This window comes from Furipterus horrens, unplaced genomic scaffold, assembly GCF_987537825.1.
Source record: "Furipterus horrens unplaced genomic scaffold, mFurHor1.1.pri manual_scaffold_10, whole genome shotgun sequence".
In the NCBI taxonomy this organism is placed as follows: Eukaryota; Metazoa; Chordata; class Mammalia; order Chiroptera; family Furipteridae; genus Furipterus; species Furipterus horrens.
The window spans coordinates 2,112,940-2,140,108 of NW_028327180.1; the positions used below are offsets into that span (position 1 = coordinate 2,112,940).

Sequence of the window (27,169 nt, forward strand, 5' to 3'; positions counted from 1 at the left end):
GTTAATTGGCTTGAGAAGTCAGGGCCATGCTTTTCATTAATAACACGCGGATCCATCGGCAAGAACAGGAAGATTTCACTGCAGAACCCCAGGTCCCTGAAGGACCTCTGGGAGTGCCCAGGGATGCAGCCAAGCCGTCCCCACCAGGCCAGGGCTTGGTCTGTGACCACCGTCCCCCCTGAGAATGAAGCAGGCTCACAGCGGGTCAGGAAGTTTCAAGTCTATCACTTTATTCATATTGAACCAGTCATGGGGCTTCAGGGGGTCTAAACGCCTCCTCGGTCCTACTGCCAGGGTCCCCGAGGCCCAAGGGACGCACAACGCATCGGCTTACACTGGCCGAGCACCCAGGCCCCCAGGAAAACCAGGGGAGCAGGGTAAAGACACACAGCGGCAGCGACCTGGCCCCGGGGGACGCGTGTCGGTCAGCACGCAGCATCGCGACTGCCAGAAGGGACCTGCTGGGACCGCCAGGCTGCCCCTGTCCACCCACCAGCCACGTGCGGAGGGGTCTCCCGAAGCGGCACGCCGGCCACCTGCCAATCACACGTGGAGAACATGAGAGCCCGGGCCGCGGCGTGGGCCACATGGTGCTGGCCCCGCAGACTCCGTCAGGATCTCAGCTGTCACGAGCTCGTTCCTCCGCTCAGACGCAGCGGCGGCGCAGACACGAGCCGCGGTGACCAGGAAGGCGGGGCCCGGGCCCGGCGCTCCCTGGGCACCGGTGGGCCTCTGCTCATGCTCACGGCTACTGGGCGACTTTCTTTGCGGAGGAGAAATCTACGGAAAACAGCAGGAAAAGTTTCAGGTTAAAAATAAAAGATCCGCCTCTCTTCTTCGGGCTCAGGGTGAACGGAAACTTCTGGGCTGGCGAGCTGCCCACGGTGTGCACCCAGACCCCCAGGGCAGGGAGAGGGGACCTCTTGTCTGAAGCCCTGACCAGCGTCTGCTGTGCTGTGAGCTCAGGTGGGGCGCGGTTCCATCACGCCAGAGAGCGATGTCCCGTTCTGGTTCCCATGTGGGCTGGCGTTTTGGCGGCTCGGGCCCGTGTGTATGGCACTAAAAAGCCCTGTGAGTCACCATCAGGGTCAGTACTTCACCCACAGAAACTTAACTTGCCAAATAAACTACTTTTAAAACAGGGCACTGGGTACATGACTGTCAAAGCCCCAGAAGGGATCTCCGTTCCTGTGGTGTATTTACACTGAAATATTGGGCATCGTGAAGACCAGGGTGAAGAGTTTGGTATGTTTCCGTAGGACCCAGAGAAGATGCCGCAAATGGGTACCCCACGAAGACAAATTCAAAGAGGCCTACCCATGGAAACAGGAAGAGAGGTCATATACATGCCAGGAAATAAGGTGTGCCCCTTGGTCATGATGACCGCTGAGACTGTGTTCATGCTCCATCCTGGCCGCCCTGCATTTGGAATGTCAAAGACGTCCTAAACATACATTTTAGTAACGGGAACATAGGAAGTTGCTTTTCTAGGCTTAAAACATATGCTTCTGAGAACCATGGCCATGACAATGAAAAGACATCTCACATGTTGAGGGCGTCCCCTGGGACCCAGACGCATAATCTGCTGCTGTGAGCCATCCGCCCAGGTGACCTGGGGCCGGCCTGCTTCCGGGTCTGGGCGCGGCACCGCGTGTGGAGCAGTGAGGGCCAGGTGCATACAGTTGGGGTACACCACCTGGGCCGCCCTCCAGCGCGCAGACACCTCCCGGAGCGTGGGGGAAAGGAGGGAGACGGTCCCCCACTCCGTCTCCCTGGGCCACTGTGTCGTGGCACAGAGCTGGCTGGACTCTGAGCGTCCCCCATCCTCCTGTGGCCTCGCTGCGCTCCTGATCCACGGGAGCGTAGACTCCGCCCCTCCCTGAGCCTGACGCATCACTGACTCTTTCCAGCACAGTGAGCAGCCCCAGGCTCCAGAGGGTAGAGCAGGGTCTGTGATGTCAGGGAAACATGGTCACCTTCTACCCTATGCGCCCTTTAAAAGTCACACGGCTGTGGCCTTACCAACACTTAACATAGAGATGTCAGAGCCATGACATCACGTTAAATTGCCATAAAAGGAAATAATTATGGAGGGAAGATACCGGGATAAAAATATAATGTGCTTTGGGTATTGGGGTCAGAAAAGCAATTTTGTCGGCAGTCACGGGAAGTGAATAAATCTGAGAACTAAGTCAGCCTATGATGCACGCACGCGCATTAATACTGTTTGAATATTCTCGTTTCTGAAAGGGTCATCTTCATATAAATGTAAGGAAAGTATTTTAAGTATTTATATACATAAAACTTGGAGGCACTTTAAGAAATAATTTTTGTTTATAGATTATTAGAGGCAATCTAATGTTCTCACTCACTTTTTCCCTTCTGTTGCTTGAATTTTGTTATTTTTACCCCCAAATGCAGGGTATCTTGACTGGCAGTGGGATATAAATATATTAGTCATATAATAAAACAAGGAGCACTATTCGAACAATACTATCTGTATGATAAAAGATTTCTAAATCCATCTTTGCTTAGCAATCAATACCACAAAATTATGTTTAAGAATCTGAGAAGCTGGGTTGGACCTACAAATTAAAAGGCTATTTCCAGTGACATGAACCCAGAACACTAGGTGTCGCCCCTGGAAGGAAATAACATGGGATGCCTGTGGGAAGGGGGGACCCCTTACAGCCTGGCTGGGGTTCAGCAAAGCCTCCACTTGGGAAGGGGGTAGGGCCTCCACACCGGTAGATTTTTGAACAACGAATTTCTTTCTATGGGGTCCCCTGGCTGCAGTCAACCCCATCCCTGCTGCAGACAAGTCACGGCCAGCGGCAGAGCCGTGTGGGGAGGCAAAGGACCCGTTTCTAATAGCAGCGCAGCCCCTGAGTCAGTTCCCACGGGGGCTATGCCAGCGCAGGCATGCCCCAATGGACCGACCCCGCCCTCAGGCCACGCAGGACGGCGCCCTGCACCGTGGAGATCACCACCATGTTTTAAAAGTACTTAGGTTAGCACCTCATAGAGGTTTATTTTTCATTTTAATTTCACGTTTGTAGCCACTCACACAGCATGTCAGTGTGTCATAAAACTAATGGCGTTTCTCCCCACGTAGGCAAGCATCAGTAGGTCGCACATACTAACTAGAGAACCCTAGCTTTGCCTATTTTATTTAGTTTCTGATGATCATCCCAGTGTTCCCTATTTTGTATAATCATCAGCTTCGGTAACACTGGCCCAGGAAGAACCCAGCAGGGGTACCTGGGTAGCCTCACGACAGCACCGAGCTCTCTGCTGCGTAACTGCACTTCCCAGTGAGCCGACTTCCATTCAGGAAGACAAGAGCTCTAACGGCCATTCCAGAGCAAGATAAAATGGAAGCTCCCAGCTGGGGGGCAGCTCCGCTGTCAAACTGCACGGGTGTCCCCGGCTCCCCACTTCCACTCCCCACTGGGCCCCTCGTACGGAAAGCTAGGGCTCTGTGGTCGGAACCGAAGGAGATCAAATCTCAAGTACGGCCTGACAGTGGACCATGGCTCGTCTTCAGCTTTTCTAGACCCAGTCTCTGGAATTAACAACGTGGGGTCACAGGTGCGTGTCACATGAGACCTTAAATGCGCACATTGGGAACCTCTGAGCCTAGGTGAGGAGGGAAGTGTTATTGTCATTGTAGCCTGGTTGATACAGCCCGCTCTTGGGTGGCCGTGTGAGACCAGAGAAACACGCAGGAGGGAGGAGAGCAGGTTCTGGAAAGGAGGAGAGGAAAGTCAAACCAGCGAAAAGCCAGAGAAAAAGTGAGCCCTTCCGAGGTGGCTTTTTAGTCCTGCCAGCGCGCTCGGAGGTGGGAGTGTGGGCAGCCCGGGCCCCGAACTGGGCTCTGACCTCCAGTCATCAGGGAACAGGTTCTGAGCCTTTGGTTTCCTCTGTCTGCCTGCCAGTGACACTAAAAACATCTGTCCGGCAAAGCCAGCCCAGAAGGGCGGACGCGCATCTGGCCTTTGGAGCGGAATCACAGAGCCTTGTTATTGTGCTAACGCAGCTCTGCTTGGCTTCGTTCCGGCCCCGCAGGGAATGCGGCCTCTGGGGCGGGGGCCGACAGGAGCAGCAGCCAGAACCAGACCCTGCCTTTCTGCGTGGGACCTTTGCTCTTTCCCAGGGAGCTCCGTTTAACCCCAGGTCCCTCACGTGGGAGTTGGGTGCGCAGCACAACTGAGAACACGTTGCCCCGCGTACAAGCAGGTGTGTGCTGAGCAAACGCCCCCCAAGAGTCCCTCAGAAGGTGAAGATGGAAGAGGGCTGGATACAGCTGTGGTCTTACCGTGGACCTGGAGCTGCACATCTGGCAGACGCGGGTCAGCAGCACAGCCCTGGCAGTCTGGCTGCGCGGAAGAACGGGCGTGATTAGGGCGACATGCACTTCAAACAAAACGCAGCGGCACACGCACGCAAAGCACGAGGGGCCCCGTGGCTCTCGTTACTCGGGCCACGCAACACCGCTCCGGTCTGGACCGGCTAGCAGCCTCCCTCCTCCCCCTCACCTCCCCCAGGACTGTGACACCCCCCCCGCAATCCACCCTGCAGAGGTCCAGCATGCCCTGCTTTGGGGTTGTGGCCTATTTTCTTTTTTCAAAACAGATGTGTTTTAGATCTCTGCAGAAGTCTAAGTTTTGTAAAACTTCCTATAGCCCATGAATCAAAACAAAGCCATTTCCTATCAACAAATACTTAAAAGCAAACAGAAAACCCTCACACAGGGGGCAACGATAGACCAGGAAAAACCATGACAAGTTTAGTGTCTTCTGGTGGATCGAGGCAGAGATCTGAGCTGCGAAGTGGGGACGCGGCTGGAGCAGGGCCACCTGTCCCTCCACACTTGTCCCTGCAGAACAGAGCCTGGGATGTGCTCAGGTGGGTTGGACTAGAGAGGCCAGGAGATGAGCAGGCAGACTGGCCTTTTTCTCCTGGGATTTTCTCCTGGGTTCACACCGCTGAGAACGGCTAGATACTGACCCCAAGGGAACATGTCAAAGAAATTGCATGCATAGATCAGACCCGACAGGTCTGAATTTCAACACAGTTCTGAGGCCAGAAGCCCTGTCCTTAATCACTCGCTCCATCTGCCCACGAGGTCGCTCCGCCTTTCTGCTCCCCACGCTCACCCCTGCCTCCCACTCTCCCCAAGGCACACAGAACACAGACCCTTCCTTCTCTCAGGCAGCTCCCGCTCGGGGAAACGTTCTCTGAGCAGACGCCGAGGGGGAGCGTTTGCAGGACTGACGAACGGTCGAAGCTGCAGTGAGTGCGGCCCGCCCGCCCTCTGTGGCCCTCCTGTGCCCCTCGGCTCTGGCCCCTTTGCTGCCCAAAGAGCCGAGAGAGGAAGTGAGATCACCTCTGTTACCTCCTCGTTTATTTTCAGGTATCTCGGACAACGCAGGGGATGAGAGCTTGGGGCCCCGGTTTTGTATTCCAAGGGAGTTGCCGAAAGAAGGTTCGTCTACTGTGATTTTACAAAAACGATGGCACGTGCTTTAACTCAGGCTCAGACATGAGCATGAGACCATCTGTTAAAACCAGTTCTGTGAGTTTTGGTGACGTCTACTGTCATCCTGAGACTGTTTGCTTTAATACGGCTTGAAAACCTAAGCCATTGTCCACGGCTAGGAATCTTCGATTCAAACACAGACCTCAAGGTGGTGACCATTTTACATGATCTGATGGCCTTGGCTCTTGTCCTTGATTGGGAACATCTGACGAGCTTTTAGAGTCAGTGAATCTTGGCTCTCTTTACACAAATGAGGGTTTGAAGAAACATGCCATTTTTACGTCGTTAATTTTACAGGTAACCTATCCCAGGAATGTTTTTCCAATTCCCCAATCCCTAGGGGCTCCCTTCAAAGTAAATGTCTTTCTTTTTTCCATGTCCCACAATCTGAATGTACTTCTACATTCTACAAGACACATTCAAGGAACCATGGCTCCGTGCAAAGATCCCCAGAAATGTTTCTGTAGAGACCGAAGAAAGAGAGGACAGATAAAGAAAGCAAAAGAAACGGGGGCAGGAGAGCAGACGGAAGCCGCAGGTCCGCGGGGACAAAACCCAGTTCTCGGCCGGGGGCTGTCAGGTCCAGGGCCAGGGAAGATGCTCATTAAACCCCGACAGCCCTGTGTGGCCCACGGTCATCATCAGCCCTTCCTTGGGAACAGGGCGTGCGTCACACTCACGTACTCAATTGTGGGGCCAGGACGGTCATGGTCTCTACAGGTTCTCTGCTGGGAAAACCAGTTAAAATCTCGGATTCTTCGCATAATGAGAAGCACCGTTAACAGAGCGAAGGGAGAGGGACGCTGTCTGACCAAATGCAAAGCACAGAAAAGCGCGTTCCTTTCCTTCCCGTGTGAAGATTCCGTGGGGTGGGTGGGAAGCACCGCTATTCGGAAGGAAGGGGGCACTTGGGGCTGACTGTCCAACTCAATTCCACTCACAAGTAATTGCCCCGTAGTTCATTCCGTTTTTGCCCGGGTAGACGCAGCCGTGGAGGGCAACTTAAGTGGGTCACCTCTTATTGGATCCTTTAAGAAGACCCTTTCAGGTGGAAAGTGTCAGAAACTACTTTGCCCAGATGTAGCGATAGCCGCAGTAGGTCAATATAAGCATCTCTCAGGCTGTTTTTGCTTTATTCCCTTTGCTTTTCTTTATATATAAAAAAGCCCTCTGGGTGGAGTCAGGCAGGTCATTAAAAATGACCTATATAAAATACTGTATATTTGTTCAAGGAATTATAGCTCGTTACGATACCTTGCCATTAACGTAGACATCCATGCATCCTAACACAGTATCGCTACGTGACGGATAGCACGCGTGGGCCCTGCCGCTCTGCGAACCAGGGGCTGACACAGCACAGACACGAGCCCAGAGACAGACGTCATTTTGCCCAGACACAGCCCTCGTGGGCTGACGGGTGGGTTCGCGCTTACCGGGCCTCTCTCCAGATCCTGCACAGCCCCGGGCCCGGCAGGTGCGCCCAGGCCCGGCAGGTGGACGCCGAGTCTGCAGCGACAGGTGGGCAGGCACACCTGAGGAGAGGAAGCTCTCGTTCACTGGGAGTGGGTGCCCCCGGGACGCACGCAAACATTTGCCTCGCGCAGCCTCCTGGGCTGGTTTTGGTCTTCAGGTTTTGCCTAATTCCAGCATAACCCTAACTCAAAAATCATCGGCCTGCCGCCGTGGACCCTGGGCAGATACAGATGAGCTCACTGGCCAGATCGGCTTCCGGTGAAACTAGAATTATTTTCTAGTTTTGAAGAAATGAGAAAGACTCAGCATTTCTGGCCCCCCTCACAGAGGACCCTCGCTGAGGAAGCAGCAGCCACTGAACTAGGATCCGTTTTCTTGCCCTGTGGCCAGAGAGACCCCTACAGCATCACTAACGTCCAAAGAGGTTACAGGTGACGGTTATCAGGGTGACAGGACCGATGGGATAGTGGGAGAGTCGGTGTCCGTGCCCGAGAAGGTACACAATTGTCTCAGGAGAGGCAAACGTCCTGGCTGCGGTTTCCGGCTGTGAATTGTATAAATAACTGCGAGGGCACCCAAGGAAATGTATTTCCCAGGTGTGGGTGGGTCTGCAAGGAAATCTCCTCCCTTGGTGGGAACACACGCCAGGCGCGTGCTCCGGGCACGTGCCCTGCAGAGCATGTGTTTCTCGTGAGCGCTGGGGTTGACAGCCCCTGAGCACGTGTGTCTGCCTCCTGCCATTGGTGCTGTAACAGGAAGCACGATGTCCCCGGCCGCCTGCAGCCCAGCTCGCACCTGCCTTTGACCGGGACTTGGAGAACTGCCGCACTTGGGGACGCCCGTGCGAGGGCTCGGTGAGTGAGGGGCGGGGCCACATACCTGTTTCAATTGCCTCTCTAGCTGTTCTTTCTCCATCTGACAAGCTTTTAACTGGGGGCAAAACAAAGGCGTTAGTTTATCGAAAAGAGTCCAGGTGGTGGGTTCTAACGCTGCTTTCAACCCAGCTCCCTCACAGCCTGCCCCGAGGCTGGGGGCGCGCCGCCCGCAGCAGCAAAGCCCTGAAGACGGTCACGCTTTGGGTTCTCCAGACATGCGCCGGCGCTCTCCTGCAACCCCCAGGTGAAGTCTGGAGAGTTGGGTCCTTTTAAATTGCTATTCCAGTTTGGGGGGCCTATTATAATTCTCATTTTTAGGTTGATATATTTAAATATACGTATAGGAATAGCTATGGATACACATCTAGACATGGACATAGAAACAGCTTCTGTTACTTATTGAATGGGGCTGGAATTAGTCATTCACGCCAAGGCTCCCACAACGCACATCCGCAGATGCCACGGCATGTCCCACCACAATTTCCTATTTACTGAAAACCAAACATTTTGTAGTTCATTTCCTTTTCTTAAGCCAACATCGCGTTAGCTACGTTTTCCTCGTTAACATCAATATTCACCCAGTATGGCAACTTCCTGAGTCTACTTTCAATACATTCTATTACACTTAATCTCAGGATGCTTACAGTTAATAAATTCTGTTCCGAGAAGCTGCCCGATGCCATTCGGCTTCTTTGAGGTGCTCCAGTTCGATCTGGTCTGGATTCACTAGACATATTCATGACCCTTAGAAACACGTATGTCTTTGGAAGACGGGGACATTGCCACAGAGCCCTCCAAAGACAATGACAGGAATTTAGAAAAACTTCACTGAGAAGTTTGGATGTGAATGGGAGTACTAGGAAGGTCACCTCCCATTCTACCAAAGTAAATATTATGAAAAAAAGATCAAAAGAATTAGACTTCATGAAAGACTTCGGAGTCCAATTCCTTGAGGGACTCCTAACTACACTTGAGTGAGAAGAAGTCTCCAGCTGCTTTTGATTCCTTACAAGATCGTTTAAGAATGGTTTTATCCCAGGTGCTAAGCTCTCAAAGGCATCAATACCAACTAACAGAAGCCAAAGAGTCTTGCATTTCCTCTTACGTGAGAAACTAAAAGGACACACACACGTGCGGCAAAGATTATTTTTTGACTCGTACCTTAGACTTCAGCTTGTTCAGCTGGGAGTGAGATGATCGATGGATTTGCTGTAGATCCTCTTTCTCTCGATTAAGTCTTTCCCGGTCCGATCGCTCCCTTTTGAAGTCTTCTTCGTATATTCGTACCTAGGAAGCATTAACATGTGGTTACTGTTCGCGTCCTTTTCTCATGAGTCCCCTGCCTGGTTTCGGAAGAGGTGTTACCTGGGCTGGTCCCATCGGCGACGTTTCTGTCCTCTTTTTGTGAGTATTGCTCCGTGGTGGGGCTCCATCCCAACACACAGGACTGTGATTCTATCTTTCACTTTGTTGAGAACAGCCATTCTCAACTTTGTCCTGCCTAAGCATGATGCTCGGATTCGGCAGGAAAGCAGTAACAGAGATGTTTTGAAAGAAATTGTCCTCACCCATTGTTCTGCTGTGTATCACATGAGCAGTGACGGCCTCTTCCAGGGTGAAGGGCCTCTGTTTTCAAGCAAGTCACCCACCCCCGGCACAAGGCCCAGACGCACGAACACAGCTTGGGCTCTCAAACACAATCTGCTGACCCGAGCTGTTAAGTGACATGCTGTTTCCAAACACGAACTCCAAGCTGAACACAAAATAGGAGCGAACGGCCATGTATGTGGGAAAGCAAAGCGTGACCGTTCAGAGGTTTTCATGGGGGTTGCCCCGGAACTTTGGAGGGAAGTTATAAAGAAAGGAACATAATACTGTTTCCTTGGAACACCTCTCCTGAGACACTCCAACTATTCCAGAAAAGGAAGCAACCCAAGGAAACACACATTTAATGGAATAATTGTTGTCTTTCTTTGGCGTGGTGTTGACCACGGACCTGAGGACTAGTATGTGGAGCCAGGAACATAAACGAAGCGAGGGGACCCAGAGACCCTGGGTTGGACTACAGTGTGCACCGGAACCCTGTAGTGAGAATTCTGTCTATCAGCACCGATGCACGCCGCAACGGCCTGACCCACAATGCTCCGCGTTCAATTAGCGGTTCATCAGCTTTGGCAGCAATCACACAACAAAATGTCGTGGGCGAGGGGGGAAGGAATGAAACATTTTATGCAGATCTAGACGCAGACGTGCATCGTTAAGTCTTTAAGGCTTTCCTCGCCAGAATTGCAAGGAAACTGCGCCCCGCCAAGCTGACGTTTTGTTCTGGTTTTTTTGTTTGTTTGTTTTCTTAATGTTTTTTGGTAGAGAGCCGAGGATCCCTGACTCAGTTTAACGAACGCTCTGTCAACAGTCATGGAGAGGCTTTGGAAATGGGAGAAGGCTGTCTGCTCACGGCTGAGCGCTCAGTCCAGCCCAGCACCGCAAGGGCTGGCGTCGCTTTAGCCGGGCAAATGGGGTTAGCTCAGCTTCTCTTTGACTTTACGTCCTAGAAGCTTCGTGTGGCACTGGGTGGTACAAGGATGGTGGGCGTCCCGTTAGAAATACGCCATTAAAACGAGCAGGCAGCGAGTTAGCCAGCCACCGAGGGTGAGGACGTGGGTTTGGGTCTGCTCTCGGGGGTCATGAGAAGAACATCTGCCATTGTCTATATCACAGGGGAGCTACACCATGCTGTCACTCCACGAGGGACAGCGACTCTGGCACGTGGTGTTCCTCCTCTGAGAGCATCACAGGTGATCCGAGGGTCTGGTCCCAAGCAGGCGTCCCAGCCCATGGTGCGTTAGGGGCCGAGCATCAGCCCTTCAACACGGAACGCCGCCCTTGCTCTCTGCAGGGCGTTATGGTAAAGCCATACATTGGCCCCGGAGGAAACGAGGCAGGTTATTCAAACGGGGCTGACAGAGGAGAAAGTCCCACTCGCCGTCAGGCGCTCGGGATGCCGTTGGTTAACAGACCGGCTCCTCCCTACACAGAAACAACAGGAAACAACAGTGTGCCGGCCCGGCTGGGTGTAGTTCCCGTGGGATTCCGGTAAGGAAGCTCCGGGACGGAGCACGCACGCTGCCTCTCATCCGCGTTCAATGTCTCCTCTCTTCCTCCCTGGCCTCCCGCATTTGCTGCATGATTATCGACATCAAGCTGATGAGGAACCTCTAGGTAGAACGTGTCGCCCTGGGCGTGACGACCAGCGGAGGGTGTTCACTTTCAAGTCGCCCTCATTCAGCTGCCCGGAGGCCGGGAGCTGCCTGGATCCTGCTGTTTTCTGAGAAGGCCCAGCGATGGGGTCCACAGCGTTTGCCACGCCAGTGTGTGTCTGCGACTCTGCAGGCCAGCACTCACAGGGTCTCCCCGGGAGGGCCGTTAGTGTGACCACCTCACACGCAACTCCCCCTTTTAAACCGTGTGAGCTGGGCGAGCTGGGCCGCGTTCTCCCAAGAAGCTTTAAAATGCAGTGGCTTTAGCTGAACGCAAAGCCCCTGTACCCAGTCTGAGACACAAGCTCCCCAGGATGTCTGACGGCACACGCTCCCCGGCCCGACGCCCTCCCCTGACCGCGCCCCTCCAGCGTCTCACCTGCTGTCTGAGAACTTCCATTTCCGTCCTCATCTCCTCCAGGCCGCTCCCCGTTTCCGACTTCCCCAAACAGGACTCAGGAAAGGAAACGCCCTCCACGGCCAAGGCATCCTGAAGAGCCTGCGTTATAACACACGCGCCTAGTTGATCTCCGAGGCCGCGTGACGGGAATTTCTCCGGAACTGTCAGTCCTCAAACGCGCCCACCACGCAGGATCTCCTTTCAATGCTGCTCTCACGACCGAATGACTTGCTTCTTTCTGATTCTCACACGTGTGTTTTTCTCAGAATCTGCCTTTTCTCCATGATGATGCCCATGCTATTCAGCTCTCACTGTTACGTTCTGAAGGGCTTTTCCATTGGAGCCCCCCCACCAACTCAGCCCTGAAAGGATAGCATATCTACACCCTTTCTCTCGGTTCTAGCTTTCTCTAGATTCTCTGCTTCAGTCAAACACCAGTGTATACTCTGCCAGTAACGATCCAAATGTAGGGAGCCTCAAAGTCCCCCGGAGAGGCAGCAGACATGCCCGTCCCTGGGCTCTGCCTCCAGAGAGCCTGAGTCACTAGACTGGGGGCAGGGTCTGAGGACCTGCTTTCCTCGGAAGCTGATGCTGCAGGTCCCAGGTGACATCTTGAGTTATTCTGCCCTATGCCCATGCTCCCGGCAGGAGGGGGAACTGCCCAGAAACGTGAGCCCAAGTACACCCACTGCCCACTACACTGGGCGTAGGGACCTCTGCCCCAGCCCCGTGGCACGGCACGCCCTGGCCTGGCCCTAGTCCGGGTACTCTCCACGAGGATGCCCGTGAACCCGTGCAGGGAGGACAAAGCGCTCTGCTTTCCTGACATTCGTACAACGGGGGTGAGGAGGGGCCGGCAACCAGAGACGTCTGGATTTGCCCACGAGATGGCCATCCTGACTCATCAGCGCATGACATTCTTACATAAACTGCACTCTGTCGGGTCGTATAAATGCCATCACCTCTGCCCGGAGGGCCTTCAGCTCGTGACGAGTTCAGTAGAACGGACGCCAAAACCTGAGACGCAACATCCGCCATCCCGGGGTGGTCTCAGTGCACGCACGCTGTGTGGCACCTGCTTACGAGCAGGGGTCCTCTATGCACACACAGAGGGTCCCTCGGGGCCGGGAGCGCCACTCCCCCCCGCGCTGCTTTAGTGGCTCCAGTGGTGCCATTCCGATGACGCCGTGAGTACCTCCCGTCCCCGCATTCCCGTGCAATGGGGTCAGGAAGGCAGGAAAGTAAAGACCAGCGTGCAGCCCTGACTCAGAGCAGACGGACTGGGAATCTTGTAACGGGCTGTCTCGGCGCCCACGAACTGAGTGAGACTGTCTGTACCGTTTCCCAGGACGTTGCCAGGGGAACGTAACTGCCCTCGTTCCTCCAAGAAGAATGTAAAGACACAACAAAAATGGCTTCCTCACTTAAGTTTTTGCTGACATTGGTGGGTAAGCTGTCGCTCTAGGAACTACCACGATAGCTCCAATGTAATAATGGGCTAGGAGGTGGCAGAGAATCTGGGGTGGGTCAGCCCAGTGAGTCAGGACAATCCAATGTGCTGCTTCCACGCCCCACGCCTGTAAAGAGGCTACTTCTGTGGGTCTCGTCAGATTTGAATTCTCTGGTCTACCTCCCACGTGACTCAGCCTTCTAGAACTCTTGCAAATGAGTCACAAATGAAAGGTGAGTCCACCAGCCACTCATCCCCCCTTGGGGTTCTCTGGCTTCCCGGAGCAAACCCCTGTGACCTGTTCTGCGGGAGAAGCATAGGCTTTGAGCATCAGTCAGCACAGGTCTACTGAACTGGCCTCCCCGCCTCACAGCGGGGAGACCCAGAAAGGTCAAGTCTGCCCTCCAGCGCCACCAGCTGAGTAGCCTCCGGTCACTTCTTTCAGTGGGTTAAACATCTGGCCTCTCTTCAGGAACTCGACTGAAAACAAAGCCCTTGGGTGCTGCCTTCAAAGCAAAGAAGTTGAACTGAGTACACACAGTTGTGTGAGCTTCTGAAAACCATATGTTAATTACCGAGCTGACATGCTACAGCGTCCTGCTGAGGCAGCGGGTCCCCAGCTGTGGGCGTGCGCCCTGGGGTGGCCTGTTTCCCCTCTGTGACAGACGGGGTGCCCCGCCAGCCCCCCACGCCAACGTCCTGAGCCACTTCTACTTACTACAGCGGTAAGAAGGGGAAAAGTCTGCCATGTAAGTGAGAATAATAGTTCCGTACGTTCCCTGAGACACTCATACACGTGCTGAAGGAGGGAAAACTGTTTCATAAGTCATGGCTTCAGGCATGAGGTACAGGCGTGTGGGGTGAAAGATTTTCTGCCTTAAAGCGTTCTTACGTTTCCTCGCTGCTCGGAAGCACTGCGTCGTGCCTATTAACGCAGGACTCCCAGGTTCTCACAGGTCCAGAAGGAGCTATTGAACGTCGTCCATACCAGCTAATTACATTCATTCAGTCAGTCCACAAACATTTAAGAACATACTAAGAGCATGGCCGTGTTCTAAGCACCCAGGATTCAACAGGGAACAAAACAGGAAAACTCAGAGCCACCTACTGTATCACATGGCCTTTGCGAGTCTGTTCCTCTATATAAATATATATTAAAACTGTATTTTATGACCTCACTCTTAGAAGATGAGTATATAAATATGAATATGGAAATAGGTTTTCAACCTAAAAGTTCACTTTTTTCCTGCTGACTTTAAGAGAAATGAACATATTCCTGGGCCCTTAGCAGAACTGCGGACCCTGGACACTGTGCCAATTCTGTCTAGTAGAGGAGGTGGCCTTGCAAAATTGCACAAATCCACCCTCAGGCTCAAGTCTACAGTCAAGATTGGGAGTCCGGAAACCAGGAAGATAATAAATATGAGACATTCAACATATATTTGCTAGCAGTAAATTCCAAGGGAAAATTAAAGCAGGAAATACAAGAAAGAGTGGGGTATAGTTTCAATTAGGAGAGCCAGAAAAATTCTCTTTGGGGAGGGAACATTTCTCTAAAGACCCGAATGTTACTCAAATTAACTTTCCTCACTAAGATTGTACAATTATAATCACAAGACTTATAAAATTAGCCTTTGTCTAACTTTTTAAAAAATTTAGGATGACTATAAATAAGTAAAGATACCCAAAAATAAAGGGCGCCCGCAGACACGAGCCAAAACCAGAGCTCCTGGCTGTTCTAATTCCTACACGCTTCACATTCTTGTGACGCCATTTAGAAAAACAAATTAGAGAGAAGAAGAAAACATGTCAAGTAACATGTCAGCAGTGGGAGGGGTTTCAAAAATCTTCTCCACGCTGGTTCATCTAATCCCCTTGTAGAGAATTTCCAGCCAAGGATGAGAGGGGAAAAGTACATGTTTGCCCTGAATTTGCGTCTCTGAACATTGCTTTTCTCTGTTAGAGGACAGAGAAGTACATGGTTCGTGACGTCAGCTCCACGTCCCCGTTCTCTGCGGGAGCGTGACGAGGCCTGCAGACAGAGCAGGCGTCGAGCTGCATTTGGGAAGCACCCTGTCAGCGAGACAGGCCCCCACGCCACACCTGGGGGACCCCTGGACGCTGGCTCACTGCGACATGGCGCACAGTCGGAACGACAGCATCTTCAAGCACCTACTCTTGTTCTGGAAGACAGTTTCTCTTCTTTCGGTCAAGAAATACCTAGCCTGGGAGATGCGTGTCCCGACGTAAGCACGGACTATTGTACAATGTCCCTGCGGCCCGGGTGCGGCGTGGCCCTTGGAGAGGCCGACAGCGAAGGGGTGCATTTTTGCCTTGATCCTCTCCCACAGAAAACTAAGCTGTTACCCCAGACCGCACACGCGTCCCATCTGGCCAACATCAGAGCCTGTGCCCCGGCGGTGCTTGTAAATAGCAGCCTGCGGTGGACCAGGAAGTGCGCTGCTTTTCTCAAGTACCTGCCTGCGTTATGTGGTGCTTTGAACTAAAAAACTGTTCTTACTGTCTCCTATAATTTCTCCCCATTTCTTTCTCATGATGAGTCTTTGCAGGGACATGCATTCCCCAAAGCCCCCTTAGCCAAGTCTGGCTGAACCCCGCAGGTAGGAGGGATTTATAAAGTGACAGAGCCGCTCCTGGGCCAGCCAGCCCGGTGGCCCGTGGCAACGCGGGGGGGGGGGGGGGTGCTGCTTATTCAGGGGCCCCCCGGGACCTCCCCAGCGTGGCCCGCCCGGTACCTTGTTAAGACGTTTTATTTCACGCTCAAAGTGTTCCTTCTTCCGGCTCATAAGAGCGTTCTTTTCCCTCAAAAGCTGGTTTTCCCTCTGCAGCTCCTGGAGTTCCGCGCTCGGGCGCCCCTTGTCCCTCTGAAACAGAGAACGAGGGGAGAACACAAACGCACGTCAGACGCCGCGCCGCTGCGGGCTGCTTCTGGAAGGCGGTGAAACAGGACGAGCGGGTCTGCACCGAACGCTGCGTCTCAGCCGCGCGCGGCCCTGGTGGGGGCCAGGGGAGCGGAGAAGGGGTCCCCCTCATCGTTCCTGCCGGGCAGCGGAGGGGCCTCAGAAAAAGATATCAAAACCCCCAACCGCTCTTCCAAATGGGCCCGCAGGGTAAGCCGGTTGCCGTGGCCCAGGACGAGGCGAAGGGTAAGGGCTCGGCAAAAGGAACCGAAGACCCTAAAAAGGAAAAGCGTCACAGCCGTGCCAGACGCCCTCTGCGAGCCCTGTCCTGCCCCATCCTGGGCCGGAGGAGGATGAGACTGCTGAGCACCATGCTGACGTGGCCACTGAGTGTCGGGGGAGGTCACCCGGCCCAGCTGCCAGTCGCCTGCAGGCCGCAGGCCACCTGCAAGGGGCCGGGGCTCAAAACAGACGGGCGAGCTTGGTCGCTTAGACACCGACGGGCTCCGGACTCAGTGTCTGCCTCCCTCAGTTTCATGCTGTGGGTGGTGAACTCTGCGTGGGGTCAGCTGAGTTCCCCATGAGACGGAGGAGCTGTCCCAGCGCGACGGCCACGCCAGAGCACAGGTAAATGGGGTGAGAAGCTCGCTCGTCTACGCGTGCACGTATATTACTTTAGTCGTCAGTATTTCTCAGTGCAGTGATTAGAGGGAAGAAATCTACCTCAGTGGGTTATTTTCATTAAAGGGAAACCAGCTCTGTTAGCTTGTCTTTAAACAGAACAGGCGGATGCACTGAGCAAGCCGTTTTCTCACTTAGCATCACCTCAGAGATGCTTCCACTCTAAAGGGGTCCCGAGTGCACCCTGGTTCCTAGCCGGGGCGATCCGGGAGCAGGAGGAGCGAGAGGGCGAGGCTTCACTTGGTCCCCTCCCACTCCCTGGGACAAGCTGTCCTTAGCAAGGAGGGGGCCCTGGGCCAGCGCATCTGCACTGACCTGAGACGCGGCCGGGAGATCTGGGCAAGTCCTAAGACAGGGCCAGCGCCTTGAAGTGCCAGCTCCAAGGACATTTACACGTTAACAAGCCTACAGAAAGCGAGGCCGCTTGGCTTAAGGTTTTCCTCCCCTATTTTTTCCCACCCCATCCAGGAAGTGCAATAACGGCCCCCCCGATGGCCCCCACTGGTCCTCGCAGGGGTCAGCGAGCCCTAGAGTCCAGAGGGGGCGTTCGCGTCCCAGTTTCCGTGTGCTAAGTGACCAGCGGCCCAACCTCTTTGCACCTCAGCTTCCTCGCCTTGGCAACGGCAGAAGTGCTATTTCTTCACTGGTGGGCTGAGAACGGTGAGTGATCTATGGAGGGTGAGGTACTTTCTTTAATGTCGTACTTTTCTGATTACAAATATAATGCCTGTTTGTGAGGCTTGCTGTACGCCGAAAGTACCAAGACAATGTGCTGTCATGTTGTCGGTAAATATGAGTGAAAAAGAAGAAGAGGAAAGAAAAGAAAAACACTGAATTTTCTCCCAGGCTGGAACACCCTAGAAAGATGTCCCGACCTGCCTGCCTGTGTGACAGAGGAGGACGGTGAGCCTCCCCTTCCTCGCCCCATGGGCTTAGCCCCTCTGGCTGGGGTCACCCGGGACACACCCACCTCCTCCTTCTGCTGCTGCTCCTGGGCCAGCTCCTGGGGTCTGTCCCTGTCCCTCTGGCTCAGCGGCTGCTCCTTGCCCAGGGTGCTGAACAGCCTCTCCGTGGTCTCCAGCTTCGTCTCCAGCCCTGCGACCTGCGGCAGACGGTACAGACAGCTGCAGACCCCCCTTGGGCAGCTCACGCCTGCTGCTTCTTTCTGCAACAGGAGAACCTGGGACATGGGCCCTGCTCCTGGGTCTCCCCCGGGACAGGGCCCTCTACCGCTGCCCTAACAAAGAGCAGGGTCGTCGTCGTCAGCAGCCATCCGTCTCGAGAGACGATGGTGTAGCTTCTTAAGAGTCTATCTGCATCGCCAAGAATGGTTGTGCAGTCCGACTCGGGAGTGACACAGTATCTGTCTCCTCCCGTGTTGAATCGACATCTTGCGATGACGCTGGAGTGTCCTCTCCAGTGAAGCTGAAGCTACAGAGCCTGGGCAGGGTGATATGGAGGGTCTGCTGTTGCCCATGCAGCAGACCCCCCCTCTCTTCGCAGCTGAAGGGTCCAAGGGAAAGACGGAGTCAATACAGCTTGGCTTCAGGTGCGCCGCAGGAGTTGCCGGTGTTGACTACAACGTCGAACCGCCTTAGGGACTCCGGCTCCGGATTTTCTGTCGGGGTTTACTCCCTTAGCCTTTCCCCTGAAGAGGTATGCCGCAAGGCAGCGGAGGATTTTTGGAGTCAGAGTTTTCCTTCTCTGATGTGCCCTGACTGGAAGATCGAACCAGCGACACTTAGCTCGCAGGCCGACGCTCAATCCACTGAGCCAAACCAGCCAGGGCTCAAAGAGCAGGGTATTTGCATCTAAAAAGGAGCGTCCTCTAAGGGAAACACAGTGCCACACAGCCTGGGGCCCCTCCCCCTCCCTCCAGACCACCCCATCTCCCAGGGAATGCGGAGGGGGGCTCAGACAGAGACAGTCTGGGCCTGGTGTCCCCCTCTCGTTCTCCAGGTGTGGTGGCAGCCATGGGGCAGGGGCGGGTGCCCACACCTGAGAAAAGCAGACGTGGCCTGTCGCTCCTCTAGCCTGCAGCCTGGCCAGCCACGGACGCCGCTTTAGTCCTCAGAGCGAGGACAGCCCAGGGAGGGAATTTTAGGGACCCTGCTTCACCAAAGGTGGGAAGTCCACCCACTCTCCACCCCAGGGTGTCACGCTCCTGTGGGATGGTGGGAGCGCAGCCCGGACACTTCCCCGGGATCCTGTTCTTCACAACTGGGAGACTCGGAGGCTGGCCAGGCTCGTGTGACAAGGCAGCCTGACGTGGCCTGGGGTAGGGGGACGCCCCCTGGCTCTTTCTAACCCTACTGCTGCTACAGCTGCTGAGCGTCAAACTGGGGGAGCAAGAGGCCATGGCGTGCAGGCCCCACCGGTGGCCGGGTCTCTTCATCCTGCGCGACTGGGGGGAGCTCACCTTCTCTTTTCCCTCTGTTTGAATGCGCAATGACTTTAAATTCCAAATTGATTTTGCCCTATTAAAGGATATTTTCTCCCCAAAGTGGCCTGAGAGAGAAGGCACTTGAGAAGGCCACGGGGATGCCCCCCCCAACCCTGATCCTGTCACAGTCGCCTGTTGTCTCTGTGTCCCTCTTTCTCCGCGGAGAGTCGCTCACGCTGCCAAGTTCCGGGACTAGAGCACCAGTCTACGTGTCTATGGCTGCCGGTCACACAGGGGGGCCGGGCCCTCCGTGGGCTCGGAGAAACGCGCGTGAGACCTCGCGTGCTGGCCCTAGAGGTGACCCCTGCAGGGGACCTTCAGCGCTGTGACGTCACCGGCGCACGCCGTTCCGCCCCCCCCCCCCCCCCCCGCCCCGGTGACTGAGATACGGGGCTCACCTTTCTCTCATACAACCCCTTCATGCTTCTAAACTGCTGGTCCCACTGCTGGTTAACTTCCAGAAGCTGAAATGATTAAAATTTGATAAATCAGCAAGGGGTTTTTGCCCATTTAGAGATGTAGCCAAAATGAAATCGCTTTCTGAGGTTACCAGGATAGTAGTCCTAGAAAACTGTCATCTTTGGTTTGTCTCGGCTAGTCCGGGGAACAGTTCATTAGCAACTTATGACTTTGTTTCGTTATGTGAATTTTTACTTCTTTGTTTAATCCCACCTGCATCTGGTAAAAACTTGTTAGTATGGATGGGTTTCTGTTAGAGTCATTAAAAATAAAAGGTCTTTTTTCAGCCTTCCCATATTTTTCTATGTGCTCCATTGGCTGTTATAATGAGCTACTCCTTCCAGCTTTTTGAAAGCAGAATCTATATTAGCAAATGTCAAGCCCCATTAACTGAGTATCATTTCCTTGCAACAATCGGCCTTTTAGAATCCGCACGTGATTCGTAATATGGATCAACAAATGGATGGTATCAACTTTCGTAAGCCTGGAAATAATAAGAGTTTTGTCAGAAGACAATATTTAGAAGTAATTTAGGAACAAGCCACCTGAAAGTTGTGAGACTACGTGCTAAAAGAGCAAAGAACAAAACAGTTGGCCTGCGTTTTGGTTTTCTGAGAAGGGGAGCCTGCCACTTCCTACATTCAGAGAGATCCCAACACTTATCAACAGACACCAAGAAGAGCGTCACGGCGACTAAATACAGCAAGACATTCTAATTACAAAAAAAAGAAAGCCTAATTCAGAGTGACAGTCACTAGGTAATGCTTATGCCGGACAGAGACACGGATATTTATTGTAAGACTGTATGATGTTATTACATGAATACACCCGGTCTGTAGGCACTGCAGGGACTGACATGTCTACGCGTGATAACGTAGCCCTGCTGTCGCTCAGTAACTCGCCGGAGGGCACAGCCGTGCACGCGTCTCGGAGAGGAGGAGGAGGCACCCAGGAAGGCAACAGAAAGGCTGTCATATCGAGACCAGTTTCGAGGAGCAAATACCGACGTGGCAATGTAGATGGGGCTGAGCCCATGACACTTCCGCCTTCCTCGGCCAGGAAGAATAAAGAGGTTCTAACATTCCTCAAACTCAAGAAAGCAGAACTCAAAACCACAGTAACCATCACGTTCCCAATGGCCTCTGGGAAACAGGCATTTTTTAGGGTAACACTCCTCGACCCCCATCCGTCAGATGCCGGACACCACACGGCATCGTAACGCCAAACTCAGCTGTGCCTCGTGCCTTCGACAGTTTGTGTGTGTTTCAGGGTGGGTCGAGCTACAGGTGCGTGGGGTACGGGGGTGCGCTTACCCGGCCCGTGTCGGGGGGAGACTGGAGAACACCGAGACAGTCATTATGGGACCCACGGCTGTCCTTTATTTGCACAAATACTGAGAGATCAGAAGGAGAGAAGCAGTGACAGAGACAGAGGATTCACTCCCAGAACAATGAAGTCCAGGCCCCAGAGATCATCGCTGTGGCCCAGGAATAAAAATGAGGGGTTCTGGGTGATGCGTCCTGTGTTAGTCTCGGCCTCAAGCCCCGGGGCATCGCAGAGTCAGCTAATGTTTCACAGTTACCTCTTTCCTCTGTTTTTCCAAGCACCGTATCTTCCGTTCGAGAGAGTGTGTCGAGTTCTTCCCTCTCGATGGGTTAGCGCACTTGAAAAAAAGAGTAAAACAAAATAGACTGTGAAATAAACAGGACAACTACTGTCCACACAGACTCCATGCACTCGGCAAACTGTCAGGCGTGATTTCTAAGACAGTATCTTATTCTAGCAGTAGCGACCCTCACGCCACTGTCCCTCATAGAGTCCTGCTGATGCATAGCTTTGTGTTACGCTTTAGACTGCTTTATATAAATTAACTACCAGAATAATTTGCCAATAAATGATAAATGTATCCATGTCGTAGGCAGGCAAGAAATGCGGATTTTTACGCATTTTGACTTCAGCTCTTTTAAAAATAAAAGTTGGGAGTATAACGCATGGAGACATCTGGGACGTTTCGTGCGCACATGTCGGGCACTTACAGAGCAAACGTTTCCCAGACACCGTTCTGCAGACGTGCCCACGACCTGAGGCGTGGCCGTGGCGAAGGCCGGAGGACTGAGGGAGCCAGCAAGGCAAAAAGACCAACACGGACGGTTCAGAGACAGAAAATTGATTCTAAAGCTACAGGACGTCCGCTTCCCCGGCGACCATCAGACACACGGGAGGCGGGGGGGCGTAGAATGTCGGGGAGTGCGCCGTTTTAACCAGCCCTTTGAATAAAGCCACCAGGTTACAAATCTAGATTGGTTATAAATCACTGACACAAGGGAGAAGTTAACCACCTTCTCTTTTTCTTCTTTTTCTTTTTCTTTCCTTGGCTGGGAGAGGAGTTCTCCTTGACAGGATGCACCAAAGCTCTAGAGACGGCCTGCCGTCCGTCCGCAGAGACCCCCCCGGAGCTCAGGGCAGCAGTGTTCTCTCAACGCCGCAGCCTCGTCGCCTCCTCGTCTCCGAGTCGCATACAATGAACTGGGTGCTGGGGCTCGTCCCTAAATCTGCTGCTTGGTTTGGGGCTCCAAAGCTTAAAGATATTCGCAGACAACTAAGAAATACATTCAACTCATGTTGGCCTTTGCCAGAAACGCGGACAGAAAACGCTCTCTTGCCATCGCCGTGCGATTTCCGGGGCTTTCCGCCAGACATGATTTAGAAAACGTTCTCCTGTCTTTTCTCTATTTACCTGTCCCACGCAACGTTTTAGGGTCTGGTGACATTTTACGTCTCTGTAGGAGCCAGTGTTCGCTTTTCTAGCTTCTTCCTACTCAGACCCATGTACCATTGAAACCACCTTTCAAAAGCGACAACCTAACATGGGTCAACAGATTCGGAATGACGGCACTTACTTCTGACCTCCAGCAGCTTTGGCTGAGTGACGGCCAACTCCAGGTGGCCAGGGTGTGTGTTGGGTCCTGTAATTGGGCTTTCCCGTTTCAGGAAGATTTCCAAGAGACAGGGCTCGTTCTGGATCAGAACACACTAACTATGGGGCATCTTTGATCTGGAAGATGCCATGAGCCATCCCTACTCCGGACGTACCAAGCTCAGCAAAACAAAGGTGCCCAGACCAGTGGCTCTCAGGACAGGAGGACATCAAACTCACCGTGGGAGCGGGCTGACCACAGGTGTCCCTGGGCACTGAACCAGAATGTCTTAAAGGGGAGCAGTTCTAGAGGAGTTCTAAGTTCACATCAAAATGGAGTGGAAGGTACAGGGGTGTCCCGTATTCCTGCTGCCCCACACGTGGGCGGCCCTCCCCACTCTCTACGTCTCCCATGGGAGGGGTGCACTTGCTACAGCAGACAAACGCACAGTGACGCATCATTATCCCCAACCCAGAGTGCACATTAGGGCTCCCTCTTGGGGTAGCAGTACCTTGCATGGGTTTGGACACATGTATAGTGACAGGTGTCCATCATGATGGGGTCACACAGAGTGGTGTCGCTGCCCTAAAATCCCTCTGTGCTCCCCCTACTCGTCCCTCCTCTAATAAATTCTACAGGTCATCATGATTCATCCTGACATTCGAGCTTCTCCCATGTTACACCATGCTCGGAGACACGCATGTACAGTCCTGGAGGAGTCTCTTGGCTGTTTGTGACAGAGACGAAAACAGCCTGAGGTAGCAAGTCCTTGCATGCCCGGCTTTCTGGGAATCCAGACTGAGAGGCATCAGACGGTGTGCATTCTTGTCTTTTTTTTTTTTTTTGCCATATTTAATTTTCTCTGAAAAACTATGAACTATGTTGATCCTTAATTTTTACTTTATACATAAGAGTTATTGAAAAGCTAACTGCAGTGCTGGGAGGGACAGGGAAAAGAGGGAGGGGAGGAAGGAGGGAGGAAGAGAGAGGGAGGGGTAAGAAGAGGAAACAATAGTACAAAGAGCTTGTGAGCCACAAAGGTATCACCAGAGGTTTCTCTGGAGATCAATCAACATTGTTACCACGGTTCTTATATCTCAGATATGTGTTAAAATGAAGCAAAATCTATTAAACACAAAGTGTTGTATTTATTTTGCTTTCCAGTTGCTAAGGAAGGCATCTGATATTCCAAGAAATAGTTTTTTTAGTCATTGGTCTTACTCAGGGTCCAACTATATAATAATTACTCCCTATAGCAAGAGGTGGTCTGTGTTCAGGGCACCTCGGTGTTCCTGTCTCACTGACCATAACGCTGAGACCAGCTTCCAAGACAGCCAGGTCCCGACGCTGCCAGATTAATACCCACGCGAGCAAGCGAGTCTCCTTAGTTTCCTGTCCTGTCTTGGTCATCTCTGGAAAGCTCGGGAAAGTACCTTCGCTCATTCATTCGTCTGTTCGTTTATGCCGTCAGCGTCAGTTGCAGTGACCGGTAACCGGGCCAAGACTGCGCTTCTGATGGATCTGCTGCTATGGTTACTGCATTGCTAGAACACCTTCTCTCTCTAACCCCGTTAACAGAATGGCCCTTTTAAATTTTGTATGGAATCGAACTCTTCTAACTCAAGAGCACGGTAGGAAACGCACAGAGCTGGGGGCGGAAAGAGCAGGACTCCGTCTCTCACGTTGGGCAGAAGAAACGCAGTGCAGAGGCGGCAAAGCAGAGGCAGCGGCCACCCCGGGGTCTCTTCCTTGAACAACAGGGTTTGGAAACACCACAGCTCTCAGCGAAAGCAGGCCCACCAGCCGTTTCTGCTTCTGCGCATCGTGGCAGCATGAGCCACTAGAGATGCTCTCTGTGCCCGGGACAGTCCCCTGCCCGGGGCAGCGCGCTCTTACCTCCGTGTGCCCCGCGGAGCCTTCGGCTGCACCCATTCCCGCGGCGCCCTGCGCATGGGCCATGGAAGCTGTTTTTCCCGGTGACTTGGAAAGCAGAAAGGAAAAAAAGAAAGAAAATATCTTTTAAGGTGTCTTTTCCAGGGAGACCAAGCAGACAAAATTTCAAAAAGGCTGCAGGAACAGTGAGCTCCTGATAGAAAGCGGAGCTGGTGGTTTATTCACGGCACGCGGACACCGTGGCTGTGTGGGGGCATCACGCAGAACCAGGTTCTCGGCACAGCCACTGTGATTTTAAGGAGTCTGCTCCTCCAAACAGGGGTTTCCCAGGATGTGTCAAGCGGCCGGCCAGCTGTGACTCAGCGCACTGGGCAGATCAGCCCGTGTGGTATGTAAATGGCCTTCCCGGCAGGAGCAACCTCTTTGCTGGAGGAGGAAGTTTCCAGGCGCAGCCGGTCCTCCTCAGCTGCCCCCGGCCATGACCTTCCCAGAGCAATTAAGTAACTAGTGGCTTTTCCACCACTCCGTTACCCGCTTCCCTCCGGGCCGCGTTTTCTGGCAGTGCCTCTCGCATCATTCTGTAAGGCTATTGCTTTTATGGAACCAAAAGAGAAAACCATTCATTACGGAGGAAGTGGGCGTCCCTGCAGAAAGCTGGGGTGTGGCTCTCAAGTTTCAGGCTGTCTTTTCCACAGGTGAAGTCCTGGTTTTCTCCACGGCTCGGTGGAAGTAAAATCGCTCTTGCAGTGACAAGGTAGCCTTGGTTAGTGGCCTCCTGTCTTCTATGGGGCGCTGGGTGGTAGCACAGGGGGGCCGGAGAGGTGGGTGCTGGGAGCTCCCCAAAGGGCCGTGCTGGAGCGCAACCCTCATTCTAGACCCGGAGAGGAGAGAGCCCAGGATCAGGCAGGAAGATTCAAGGAGAGAATGTGTTGCCAGAAGGGGCAAAGGACGAATTTACAGCCAATCCCATCCTTTTCATTTTTCTTCAGACGCCCCTTTGAGATACCCGCCTACGTGCAGTAGAACTAAAACTCCCGAAACTCAGGCTCTCTCAGAGGGCGTGATGGGCGTCCCAGAGCTGGCCCCCCTAGTCTTCTGCACAGCTTCCTGCTCTCCTGCTCCTCCCGGGACCCAGCCGCGCCGAAGTCCCTTCTTCTCTGACGTGAGCGCTGTGCCCTCATGCATGCTGCTCCCCGCTCCTGGGGTATCCCCCTCCTCGGCCCCCTCGGCCTGGCCACGGCTGACCCTGCCGGGCAGAGCGCCTCACCTAGCACCCAGGGGGGCTGGTCCGCAGGTTGATTGGTCCACCTCTGTATCCACAGAGCATTTCGCTGAAGGAATAAATGGGCGAGTACCGACCTGCCAGATTTATAGGTGTTTTGCTGTGTGTGTGAGTGTGTGCATGAGTGTGTGCGTGTGTGTGCGTGTGTGAGTGTGTGAAAACCACCGAGAGACTCCGTGCTAAGCAAGGGGTGCCCTGGGAGCGGTGGCCCAGAGATTTCAGGGGCGCACCTATGTTTGGTGAAGCCTGAGGGTGGTACAATGTCAGGGCCTCCTTTTAAAGAGAAAAAGACACACATCCGGGCAGGCAAGTTAGGTACAAAAGTAAATGCTTGGTTAAGGGAATCCAAGCTTCCTGAGCTCCTCAGTAAACCTGTCTGAGCACGGTTTTGTCGTTTTCTCTGGGCTTAGTGGGACTTGGTCACAATGAGCATGAATCGCTTTAGAAACAGGCACTACAAGCAGAAGCCAGGAAACTTCCACGCCGGCCCTGCTCTCGGGTGTCCTTACACCAGACATTTTTGAAATGATCGCTAGCGGCAGCTCCAGTCGGGAGGGCTGCTGAGCTTAAGGCTGTGTGTTGTCGCGCGGGGTGCATTTCCAGAAAGCCCCCCACTAGCCACCTCTCTCGAGCTGTCCCCTGAGTGTCACTGGCTGATGTGAAGCGTCACAGACACATTTCTGAAACCAGAGGAAATGGGAAGGCAAACAACATTTTCTCTCAGGAAAGCTGTAGAAGACGGGCCTGAGCTCTGCGGACTTCTGCGGCCCAGCATAAGTGGGTTTAGGTAAGTGGGTGACTTTCTCCTCAAACGGGGGGCCACTGTACGAAATGCTCATCCTCCCTGGCGGGCTCCTCGGAGCGTTCCCGGAGCCGCAGGGGTCCGCGCCGCCCTCTAAACTGGAACGCACTTGTGCAGAAGGGATTCTTCCGTAACAGGACACGGCCGTGTAGGACAGCATTATCCTCTCCGTCATCAAGGAAGTATGTCACTTAAGTGGCTTGGGGACTGTCCCCATCAAGTCAACTGCACACACAGCTGACAGGTGTATTGAGACAAAGCGGAAAGGAGTGTCTCCTTACCTTCGGGGAACATGAGCTTCTGGGACTCGGCACGGCCCCTGGGGTGGCCCCTTCGGCAGCAGGAGAAGCGCCTCTCTCAATCAGGTCGCGGATCATGCTGTCCAGCTCCACACTGTCACACCTGCCCAGGGACACGGCCAAGTTCCATTTTACACGGGTAATTAGGAGCTATTCCCGGGTACAGTGACTCTGTGAATGACACGCCTGTATGCGGTGGCCTGCTGGTGTCCCCCGATCTCTGACCTCACCTGCGCTCGTGAGCCCAGGCCCTAGGAGTCCCCTAAAGAATCCTGGGGGTTAATTTTCGCTCACTGGCATGTTTGTACAACGTGATGCAGTGGGGTGCAGGCCAGGGTAGGGATTTTCAGTCTGATACCAGCGACCAGAACGGAGCGGCCCAGGCAGCCAGGCGTGGCGCGGGCGTTTCCTTCCTTGGTGGGCATGGTACCCGCTGCAGTGCCGCGTTGCCCAGACCTCTCGCCGGCACACGCG

General features: G+C 53.6%; 1 protein-coding gene across 1 annotated transcript; it reads right to left on the minus strand.

Moving 5' to 3' along the window:
* Positions 1–205: 205 nt before the first annotated feature.
* Positions 206–26,777, minus strand: TNIP3 (TNFAIP3 interacting protein 3). Its single transcript, XM_090288957.1, has 11 exons — positions 26,678–26,777; positions 24,316–24,399; positions 21,084–21,164; positions 19,441–19,506; positions 17,570–17,701; positions 15,754–15,882; positions 11,527–11,646; positions 9,052–9,177; positions 7,895–7,945; positions 6,976–7,074; positions 206–780 (listed from the first exon to the last, which is right to left on the minus strand). The coding sequence occupies exons 1-11, from the start codon at positions 26,771–26,773 to the stop codon at positions 544–546; spliced, it is 1,221 nt and encodes a 406-aa protein (XP_090145083.1). The 5' UTR covers positions 26,774–26,777; the 3' UTR covers positions 206–543.
* Between the last annotated feature and the right edge of the window lie 392 nt (positions 26,778–27,169).

What these genes read in the sequence shown, in the direction of transcription:
- TNIP3 (XM_090288957.1), bottom strand. Translation starts at nt 26,773, where the DNA reads ATGATCCGCGACCTGATTGAGAGAGGCGCTTCTCCTGCTGCCGAAGGG. An exon ending in GCTCCGCGGGGCACACGGAG is followed by an intron (nt 21,165 to 24,315) that starts GTAAGAGCGCGC and finishes CTTTTTTTCAAG; the next exon opens with TGCGCTAACCCATCGAGAGG. An exon ending in TGGAAAAACAGAGGAAAGAG is followed by an intron (nt 19,507 to 21,083) that starts GTAACTGTGAAA and finishes TAATCATTTCAG; the next exon opens with CTTCTGGAAGTTAACCAGCA.